Source organism: Cydia splendana, chromosome 26 (assembly GCF_910591565.1).
Source record: "Cydia splendana chromosome 26, ilCydSple1.2, whole genome shotgun sequence".
NCBI classification, from domain to species: Eukaryota; Metazoa; Arthropoda; class Insecta; order Lepidoptera; family Tortricidae; genus Cydia; species Cydia splendana.
In genome coordinates this window covers 5,158,912-5,170,028 of record NC_085985.1, presented here as the reverse complement: position 1 = coordinate 5,170,028, position 11,117 = coordinate 5,158,912, and the positions used below count along the sequence as shown (strand labels likewise).

The 11,117-nt window shown below is 43.5% G+C and overlaps 1 protein-coding gene across 1 annotated transcript; it reads left to right on the top strand.

The window, feature by feature from the left end:
- Window positions 1-1,455: 1,455 nt before the first annotated feature.
- Window positions 1,456-10,934, top strand: LOC134803551 (serine palmitoyltransferase 2-like). Its single transcript, XM_063776349.1, has 9 exons — window positions 1,456-1,569; window positions 3,836-4,012; window positions 4,309-4,463; window positions 4,776-4,968; window positions 5,313-5,540; window positions 6,197-6,425; window positions 6,958-7,132; window positions 7,518-7,688; window positions 10,766-10,934. Exons 1-9 carry the CDS (start codon window positions 1,456-1,458, stop codon window positions 10,932-10,934), a joined length of 1,611 nt encoding a protein of 536 aa, XP_063632419.1.
- Window positions 10,935-11,117: the final 183 nt, after the last annotated feature.

Below are 11,117 nucleotides of genomic sequence, written 5' to 3'. Positions count from 1 at the left end.
GATTCCAAAGCTTGATGATGGGATGTGTGGTGGGAATTGGAACTCCTTGAAAGGACAAGTTTTCGTAACTGCCGGCCTAGCCAAGGTGACAATCGAAATCGCTTCGACAACGAAACGCTTTGTTTTTCTCTATCACTCTTTCATATTAGTGCGACAATGACAGTAAAGTTACGTTTCAATCGCTACGAAGCGTAAGCGATTGGCATGTTGGCTACGCGGCCTGTTCTTTGAATGAGTATTTGTAACGCTGACATCTAGTGATAGCGGTACAGCCTGAAATTCGGGAATCATCTGCAAATGGTGTTAAAGGTATGAAAATCGGCACGATTAATCTTTAGGCCATTTGACCCGTAGCACCAAAAAAAAAAACTAACGGAAAGGAGTTGTGACGTCATCTTTTTTTTTGTATGGACAAAAACAAATTTTTGTTCAGAAACCTATCGTGTGTGGTATCAAATGAAAGGGCATTTTGAGCCGGTTCTAGAAATATATCACATTATTATATTTCCGTCACTTGCATTCAATTAAAATAAAAATAATTTTCAAAACAGTCCAAGTTTGGGCTCCTCCAGATACGAAACCGATGAATTATTTTTTGTAAAATCTACCTCAAGTAATACCCAATATCCTCATATCTAACCCCAAGAAATTAATTTCGAAAATATTTAGTTTTAGTATTTTATTTAAAAAAATTATTATTACAAATGGTGATCTATCAATCTATCAATGAAACGGCCTCCTAGCCTCTTCGATAGTGACCCTGCTTATGAAGCAGGAGGTCCCAGGTTCGAATCCTGGTAAGGGCATTTATTTGCGTGTTCATCATCATCATCACACAAATAAATGCCCTTACCAGGGCTTGTATATATGTGTATATGGGCATTTATTTGTGTGATGATGATGATGAACACACAAATAAATGCCCTTACCAGGATTCGAACCTGGGACCTCCTGCTTCATAGGCAGGGTCACTATCGACTAGGCTAGGAGGCCGTTTCATTGATAGATTGATAGATCACAATTTGTAATACCCTGTCTATAAGTACGGCTTCGTCGAATGACTGTATTGATTTATAGACTGTGGGTTAGTGTGAAATTAATTTGAGCAAATGTAAAATTCGCATAATTTCTTGCCAAATTCACTGTAAGTGACAGCATTTAATAAATGTCACAGTTACAATACTCTTCTCTGCTTTGAAGGCCCAATGTTAGGCCCACCCCTGTATATTTGGAAGATAGGCGTTAAAGTTAAATAATTAATTTATGTAAATTAAACAATAACGCCCATTGCGTCCTTGCATTCAAATATACAGCCACACAATCCGGATAGTACCTCAACGGAAGCAAACAACCAAATATTCATAATATTCATAATCACTTTTACTGTTAAAAGCAAAAAGACACAAAAATTACTTAATACAATACAGTATCGGCAAAAGTGTCATAGGAGGAGAAATGGCGCTAAAGACGAATGGCAGCATTTTTAATCTTAGTAACACTAGCAGAAGTAGAAAATGTAAATCTTGTGATGATGGCGAGATACTTCAAAGAAGGGCTTGCGAGAGTACCGTGAGTATCTATGTCGTAGTCAGATCGTATAATCCGCCGTATTACATTACGGCTAGCCGTTATCAAAAACAGGGGCGTTTTGAAATGCGGCGTTTCGACGATTAGCCGGATTGTCATTGCGATACGTTCTTCAATAAGGCGGCCAACGTTTAGCCGCATCGTACTACTATTTTAGATTGTAGAGTGACCAGTTCTTTCGGTCGCCTACGTAACCGGAGTTTGACAATGTTTGCAATTTAATTTATTTTTACCATGGTCCCACCGCACTACATGTGTTTCTTTTCCAAAACATTTCCTTCACAACTTAAATAGACGGAGCCCCGCAAGCGGGGCTCCTATTTCTGGGCGGTTTGCCCTTCGGGCATCTGAAGCTACCTAACGAACCTAACCTACTTACCTACCTACGCTTTTTTCCCCAAAGTGTAATGTTTTCACGGACGTCTCACTAAATCAATAGATAGGTAGGTTAGGTTCGTTAGGTAGCTTCAGATGCCCGAAGGGCAAACCGCTCAGAAATAGGAGCCCCGCGAAGCGGGGCTCCGTCTAGTTAAGTTGCGGAAGAAATGTTTTTTGAAAAGAAACAGTCCGACGAACTCCAGATTTGATGGACACCCCAGCGTTTGTCAGGCAGCGCCACGGGTGTTAAAAATGGGAACTAAAAACTGTCAAAGCGGCGGCTAATGACTCGCTGTATTACATTACGGCTAGCCGTGTTGAAGAACGTATGGCGCCGAATACATTCCGGCGGATTCTCATTCAGCCGCATTCAATCCGGCTAATCGTTAAACCGCCGCATTTCAAAACGCCCCTGTTTTTGAAAACGGCTAGCCGTAATGTAATACGGCGGATTATACGATCCGACTGCGACATCTATATGACATCTGTCGTAGTCAGATCGTATAATCCGCCGTATTAACATTACAACTAGCCGTTTTCAAAAACAGGGGCGTTTTGAAATGCGGCGGTTCGACGATTAGCCGGATTGTCATTGCGATACGTTCTTCAATAAGGCGGCCTACGTTTAGCCGCATCGTACTACTATTTTAGATTGTAGAGTGACCAGTTCTTTCGGTCGCCTACGTAACCGGAGTTTGACAATGTTTGCAATTTAATTTATTTTTACCGTGGTCCCACCGCACTACATGTGTTTATTTTCCAAAACATTTCCTTCTCAACTTAAATAACGGTAGGTTAGGTTCGTTAGGTAGCTTCAGATGCCCGAAGGGCAAACCGCTCAGAAATAGGGCCCCCGCGAAGCGGGGCTCCGTCTAGTTAAGTTGCGAAGAAAATGATTTTTGAAAAGAAACAGTCCGACGAACTCCAGATTTGATGGGCACCCCAGCGTTTGTCAGGCAGCGCCACGAGTGTTAAAAATGGGAACTAAAAACTGTCAAAGCGGCGGCTAATGACTCGCTTTATTACATTACGCATTATTGCATCGCGTTATTTGACGACCGGTCTGGCCTAGTGGGTAGTGACCCTAGCTGCCTATGAAGCCGATGGTCCTGGGTTCGAATCCTGGTAAGGGCATTTATTTGTATGATGATACAGATATTTGTTCCTGAGTCATGGTTGTTTTCTATGTATTTAAGTATTTATATATTATATATCGTTGTCTGAGTAGGTACCCACAACACAAGCCTTCTTGAGCTTACCGTGGGGCTTGGTCAATTTGTGTAAAAATGTCGTATAATATTCATTATTATTTATTTATTTATTTATTATTTATTACGGCTAGCCGTGTTGAAGAACGTATGGCGCCGAATACATTCCGGCGGATTCTCATTCAGCCGCATTCAATCCGGCTAATCGTTAAACCACCGCATTTCAAAACGCCCCTGTTTTTGAAAAATCCGACTGCGACATATCCACAACATGTCCTTTTTGTGATATTTTCGGTCATACTTATATTATTTCTACTCAAAATCACGAGCGCTTTTGATCCTTATTTAAAACAATAAACACTTAATAGAAGGATTACTCACGTTAGACCGGCCCGGGGCGTCCGACACTTCGTTTTCTATAGAAAGTATCATGTGATCACCGATCATAGAAAACGAAGCGTCGGACACTCCGGCCCCGCCCCGCAATAAACGATATCCTGGAGCCTTACCATGATGTCCTTATTGCGATTCTGTTTAGGACCTAAACTGAATTGCTAAAGGACGGAGCTATATAACTCGCATAACTTCGTCCCTTAGCAATTCAGTTTAGGTCCTAAACAGAATTGCAGTAAGGACATCATGGTAAAGGCCCCTGATTTCAGAAGACACCTCCAGTCCGCCCGCTCGACCGTAGCGCGCTCGGCTCGGAAGGCTCGTTCGAGCGCTGCTCGCGGCTGACCGCTGTGCTAACGAGGCTCGGCTTCTATCTCCTCATCTTCCTCGGCCAATTGAATCAATTGCTGTTCCCGCCCAAGGTCTCCAAAGAGCGGAACAGAGAGGTACTAGGCGATTAGTTCCCGATTCGCCGGATTCCTGTTTCGCCGGATTAAGAATCAACCAATCAGTGGATGTAAAGTAAAATTGTAGTACAACCTTACTAGATGTAACAAATAAAACATTGTTGAATTGTTATTGGTTACCTTACGTACTCCCCAGCGTCGGCGTCTAGACACCTCTATAGCTGCTGCCCGAAGCAGCGTTGACGTAACTACGCAGCCCTTTCCATAGCCCTGATTAGACGCCGACGCTCAAAAGACGCTAGTGTTGGGTGGCTCTTACTGTGTTTTACGCGCAGGGCTACGCGCAGCTATACAAGTCGTTCGACCAGTTCTACTCCCGCTACGTGTACCGCCGCGTGCGCCACTGCTTCAATCGGCCAGTGTGCTCGGCGCCTGACGCAGAGATCACTCTCATGGAGCGCTCCAGTCACGACTACAACTGGAGCTTGAGGTACCTAATACAAGAAATATTGATGGATAGTCATTAAACAGACAAATTTTGGGATTATTATCTGATAAGGCTGGATTCCGATTTCGGAGCAATTCTCGTGAGGCTTTTAGTAGGAACTAGCGACCCGCCCCGGCTTCGCCCTGGTAGTACCTTTACAAATTATACACCTAAACCTACCTCAAGAATCACTCTATTGATAGGCGAAAACCGCATGCAAATCTGTTCAGTAGTTTTTGAGTTTATTGCGAACATACAAACACACACACACAGGCGCGGTGTAGTGATTTACTTAATTTACTTGGCATGTTGCAGGTTCACCGGCCGCGAGCTGCAGTGCGTGAACCTAGGCTCGTACAACTATGTGGGCTACCGAGGCGGGAAGGACGAGGTGGTGACCGCAGCGCGAAGCTACGGGCTCGTTTTAAGCTCTCCTCGCGCAGAGCTGGGATCGTGCACCCTGCATAAACAGCTTGAGGACGAGTTGGCTGATTTCTTTGGAGTTGAGGTCGGTACTTCTATCAACTAAGAGCGTTATCACATTGACTTGAAAGGTTTCCAAGAACTGAATTAACAAAATATTACATATTCTTGTTTATCGAACCTTACTTACTTACTCCTCTGGCGCAGCGAGCCAAAGTGTGTTTTGGCCTCCAACACGACTGCTCGCCACTGATCCCGGTTCTGTGCCGTTTCTCGCCAGTCTTCCAGTTATAAGAATATAGAATAAGAAGAAGATTATCGAACCTGCTCATAAAATTTCAGGAGTAGAGTAGAACAGCCGGAAATATAAGTATACAAGCTGAAATGGAGTCGCTTCGGGCTCGTTACCTAGATTCACGCGTGTTTCAGGCAGCAGTGGTCGTGGGCAACGGTTTCCTCACGAACTCGCTGACGCTGCCAGCGCTGCTGGGCTCTGACTCGCTGGTGCTGAGCGACGCGAGCAACCACACCAGCCTCGTGCTCGGGATGCGGCTCGCACGCGTGCCCGTGCGCGTCTTCAGGCACAATGATATGCGGCACCTGGAGCAGCTGGCGAGGCAGGCGCGCGCTGAAGGACGCTGGCGGAAAATTGTTATCGTGAGCGTCCCAAATCCCTACTTATATACTACTACTACGAATCCCTAATCTTAAGAATGTGAAAGTAACTCTATCTGCCTTTCTGTCTTAAACCGCTCAGACCACTGAACTGATTGAAATGAAATTTGGTAAAGATAAAGTTATTTATCGCGTAAATAATAATTTTTCATTTTAGGTTCCAAGTACGATTTTAATATTTTTTTTCACGATCAGGAATTGAAATGTGGGTATAAATAGATTTGTTATACAATTTCCATTCTGATATTTGACTCCCCATTCCATAAATAACGATACTTTTGCCTAAATTGTTAATTGAAAGTACCTTCAAAAAATACAAAAAAGAAATATACTTATTGTTAGTCATGTTTAAAAAAAAGCAAATGCATTTTTTTTCCTCGTATTCGAAATGAAAAGTAAAGTGTTTAACTCGGGTGAAAGGCATCATTTCATCCCTTGGTTAACAATTTACTATTACATATGTAATCAGAAGATATAGTAGCAAACAACTAGCGAACTAGCTTCTTCCTGTGTTAAGCGCGCAGAGTAAACTATTAGGAATAACGTATTCTAGAAATTTAATATGAGGGTCACGATGGGAACTGGGCTGCTCACTGGTTTTAAGACTAAACGTAAACTAATAAGGCCCACGTTGACAGGTTATGGAAGGGATCTACAGCATGGAGGGTTCCCTCGCTGCGCTTCCAGCGGCCATCGCGCTGAAGAAGCAGCTAGGCCTCCACCTCTACATCGACGAGGCCCACAGCATCGGGCTGGGGTCGCGCGGGCGCGGTGCCACGGACGCGTGCGGCGTGAGTCCGCGGGATGTCGATGTGCTCATGGGGACGTTTAGTAAGAGTTTTCCTGGCGCCGGCGGTTATATTGCCGGTACGTCTACTCATCTGAATTTTGTAGCTCTTTTAACCTTTTGGACGCCAATGACCGATATAACCGCACCGCAGGTTAAACGCCAAAGACCGATTAATCGGTCACAGACTACAGAGCAACATAGACCTACGCGTGCATATGCATAAAGTTCAATTTCAGTTTTAGCACTTCGGTGACGTGGCGTCCGAGTGACAGCTTTTGTGTTTGACACGGCGTCGAAAAGGTTAAGCCAGCAGCTGTTCAATATTTAACAGTCATCATGTCTGTTGTTTTTTGTGATTTCTCCTTACCTTCATCTTCCTTTGCAGTACCTACAGTCCATATTTATAAATATCAAATAGTAGGTAATATTTCAGTATAATAATGTGACGCTTTACGGCTTTACACGAGGGGAGTCCAAGGTATCGTATTAGCCAAATAGCTCTGTCCAAGTTCCGTTAAAGAAGCGTTGGGGGTGGGTGCGCCAATTCTACCTATCGCACCCACAATGAGCCGTGACAATTCTAGGAAAGTTATGATGGGCTCTGTCCAGGTTCCACCGCGTTGGTGCGCTGGGTGCGCGCGCACGGAGCCGCGCACGCTTACGCGCAGGCCATGCCGCCGCCCGTCGCCGCGCAGGTGCTGAGCGCGCTGCGCGACCTGCGCGGGCCGGCCGGGCAGGCGCGGGTGGCCGCGCTGAGGGACAACACGCGCTACTTCCGCGCTGGGTCAGTTCACACAATTTCGTCAGGTTTAAACGCACACGTGAACTAGGTTTGCGGCTTTACGCAGAACGTACTCGTAACGCCGCGCAGCGGAATTAAAAATTGTAAATCTTTATTTCAGGCAACTATTTATTTACTAAACCTATACTACCTATATTTTAGCACCTATATACTGTTGTACAAATAGATTTATTATGTTACACTCGGAGGAATTAACCAATTAGTGCGAGTGACGCCTCCATTGGTTAATTCCTCCGAGATGTTACATTATAAATGCAAAAAACGCAAACGTTTTACACTTCTTTACTTATGTTACCTATAGGTAGTTTCCTGTCACCTTTGCACATTGTGTTTAGACTTATAAATTGTCATGATGATCGTGTCGCAGGTTACAAGCGATGGGCGTGGTGGTACACGGGCACCCCCAGTCCCCAGTAGTACCCATGCTGGTATACTCGTCCAGCAAGATGATAGCTTGCGTAGAGCGGCTCACGACAGCCGGGGTCGCGGCCGCCGGCGTGGCGTTCCCCGCTACGCCTCTGTACCAAGCGCGTATGCGGTCAGTATGGTGGGAGACAGTCAGTACCTACCCATATATATGTTATATCCGGCAAGGTGGAGACGCAGAGCGTCTCACGTACGGCGGACGGGGTCGCGGCCGCCGGCGTGGCGTTCCCCGCTACGCCTCTGTACCAGGCGCGCCTGGGCAAGGGTCCTCAGTGTCTCAATGTTGATATCACACTATAGATTACCTACCTCAACTACAAACTAGAGCGTAAGAATATAACTCGACGAGCATTGAAGTCGCGATTACCGCACATAAGCGCTGCCGTACTAATTAGGGCGAGCGAAGCGAGCCCTATCACTATTCGACAATCTATGCATTCTTGTGGTACACTTTACGGAAAAACTATCGCACTGTTAGGTTTGAGATTTAACATAGTTATTTATATTCATGTCTAGATGTGTTATCAAGCATAAAAATATCATTATATAAACATAAAAAATAAATAAAAGGGTAAATAATGTGTATTACTACTAACGCCATGTTGGACTAATGTTAGTTATTTCTTTTTCTAACAGATGGCGTTAGTAGTGACAAGGTTAAAGGTTGTTCCGTTAAAATGCGCTGGGTTTTTGTGGCTCAATATAATTGGGTATTTGACTATACTAGTCAAATGAGTTTCTTTTTTCGAACTGTTAAAACGATTTGCTACTATGGAATTTATATGAAACACTAGCATGTGACGTCACAAGCAAATTACCTACTCTTTATAGTTGTTATCGGGTTTTAAAATAGAAATTGTGACTAAAAATAACTGCTATCTACGTTTCTCTATTAATCTTCTGGTGCTTTATTTCTTGCATGGTGTAAAATAATTTATCTTAAGTACAGTCAAATACCCTATTAGTAGGTAATCATAATTCATTATGGGTGAAATTTAATACGTGACTATATATTTTTTGATTGAATCGATAATCGTTTTTACTACTATGGCGGTTAAAATCACACGTGATTGATTTCGAAATTGCGGCAGTAATGCAGTTGGCAGTAATATCGCAGTCGGCAGCAGTATTGCAGCGCGATATTACTGTCTTACTGTTTCAAATGCCAAAATCGATTTCGCTGACAGGGTTTTTGACATTCCAGGCAATAATGTAGTCGGCAGTAATATTGCAGTCAGCAGCAGTATTGTAGCGCGCAAATGTCGAAATCGATATCGCTGCCAGGATTTTTGATATTTGCGGTAGTAATGCAGTCGGCAGTAATATCGCTGTTGGCAGCAGTAGGTATTGCAGCGCGATAGTACTGCCTTATATACTGTTTCAAATGCCAAAATTGATGTCGCTGCCAGGGTTTTTGACATTTGCGGTAGTAATGCAGTCGGCAGTAATATCGCTGTTGGCAGTAGTATTGCAGGGCGATAGTACTGCCTTACTGTTTCAAATGCCAAAATCGATGTCGCTGCCAGGGTTTTTGACATTTGCGGTAGTAATGCAGTCGACAGTAATATCGCAGTCGGCAGCAGTATTGTAGCGCGATATTACTGCCTTACTGTTTCAAAAGACAAAATCGATGTCACTGCCAGGGTTTATGACATTTGCGACAGTAATGTAGTCTGCAGTAATATTGCAATCGACAGCAGTATTGCAGCGCGACATTACTACCTTACTGTTGCAAATGTCAAAATTGATGTCGCTGCCAGTATTATTGACATTTGCAGTAATATAGTCGGCACTAATATCGCAGTCGGCAGCAGTATTGCAGCGCGATATTACTGCCTTATCGTTTCAAATGTCGAAATCGATCTATATCTTCCAGTTAACCTTTGAGCAATTGAGGGAGAATTGGAGAACGGTAGACATAAAAGCTGTACTAAACGGTATAAAAATATGAGAAGTTTTGGATACATCAAGATATAGATGGTTCCCTTATAATAGATTAAACCTACGTAATGTTAAACACTCTTGAAATGTAGGAAACAAGAATATATTCGCATGAGGAATTTAATATAAGTATCTATTGATATAATATAATACAAACACTCTCGATATAATATAATACAAATGATTTGGGGTATTAATTATTTATAGAAGCCCTTATATCATATCATATCATTTTTAGAGTTCCGTACCTCAAAAGGAAAAAAACGGAACCCTTATAGGATCACTTTTGTTGTCCGTCCGTCTGTCTACTAAGACCTTTATCTCGGGAACGCGTGGATGTATCGAGTTGAAATTAAAAGCTTAACATAGGTCCTTAGAAAAGCTGTGAAAAATTTAAACTTCTAAGAGTTCTAAGTGATCGGAAAAAAAGATACGGCTGTTTATGCCGCAAAAAATGTATATTTCGAAACTCTCAAAGGAATCAAAATGTACCTATAAAGGGGCCCACTGACGGACTTCGCCGGACGATATCAGCCGGTCAGTTAAACGCAAAATTTGACAGCTTCGAACAACTGACAGGTTGATATCGTCCGGCGAACTGGTAATCTGTGGGCCCCCTTAAGTATGGTAATTCCCGTTGATCTAGAATTTCTAGAATATGAAATTTGGCAAGTAATACTTAACTACAAGTACTGGGAAAATATTTGAAAATTGTTTTTTTTTGTAAATAAATTAATAAATACGTTAAATTTGTACGGGACCCTCGGCGGGCGAGTCTGACTCGCACTTGTTTAAGATGAATCTCTTATTAAAAACTACCTTAGTAATTATAACTATATAGGTAGAAAAATTCCGCGAGCCTTTACAAAGCTCTGCTTTTTGCTAGTTTAGTACCTATATGGAAGCGCAACCGCTTATTTCAATTGCGTCCACTTTTACAACCTAATATTCACTACAAATATACAAAAAATCCGGTGTAAAGGTAATCATGTGTCTATTTTTATAACCGTTTAGATGTCGTACGCGCTTATATACTCCATTAGGAAGATGGCTGCGGCCATGGAGCGGTTCATCAGAGCCACCTCACACTAGCGTCACCCGAGGGTCGACGTCTAGTTAACTCTACGGCTGCTGCTCGACGCAACTGCGCAGCGACGCTATTTTCCATAGAGCTGACTAGACACCGACGCTCAAAAGACGCTAGCGTGGGGTGGCCCTCAGATAACCTGCCTCTACGCCTGGTTGCAGGTTCTGCCTGTCGGCTGCACACACGCGGGAGCACCTGGACACGGCGCTGGCGGCCATAGAGGCGGCGGCGGACGAGCTGGGGCTGCGGTACTCGCGTCAGACAGATAACGAAGCACCGATGACGAACACACAGTCTTTCCAAGCACTTTGCACCGACCGAAAGTCTTAATTAATATCATAAAAAATTCAAATTAATGATGACATTCCACACTTTATCATTGCCAATCGCTGGTCCAATAGGGACCGTGCGCGTTGGAGGGTCTGCCATCTTTTGGCCTGAATCGGAAACATATGTGCACCTGTAAGTGCTACCATCTACCGTTGTCGTCGGTACGTTTCCTTGTGCATAGCA

Coding starts and splice junctions, on each gene's coding strand:
- LOC134803551 (XM_063776349.1), top strand. CDS start 1,456: ATGGCGCTAAAGACGAATGGCAGCATTTTTAATCTTAGTAACACTAGC. Junction 4,464..4,775: donor GACTACAACTGGAGCTTGAG/GTACCTAATACA, acceptor GGCATGTTGCAG/GTTCACCGGCCGCGAGCTGC. Junction 7,133..7,517: donor ACGCGCTACTTCCGCGCTGG/GTCAGTTCACAC, acceptor ATCGTGTCGCAG/GTTACAAGCGATGGGCGTGG.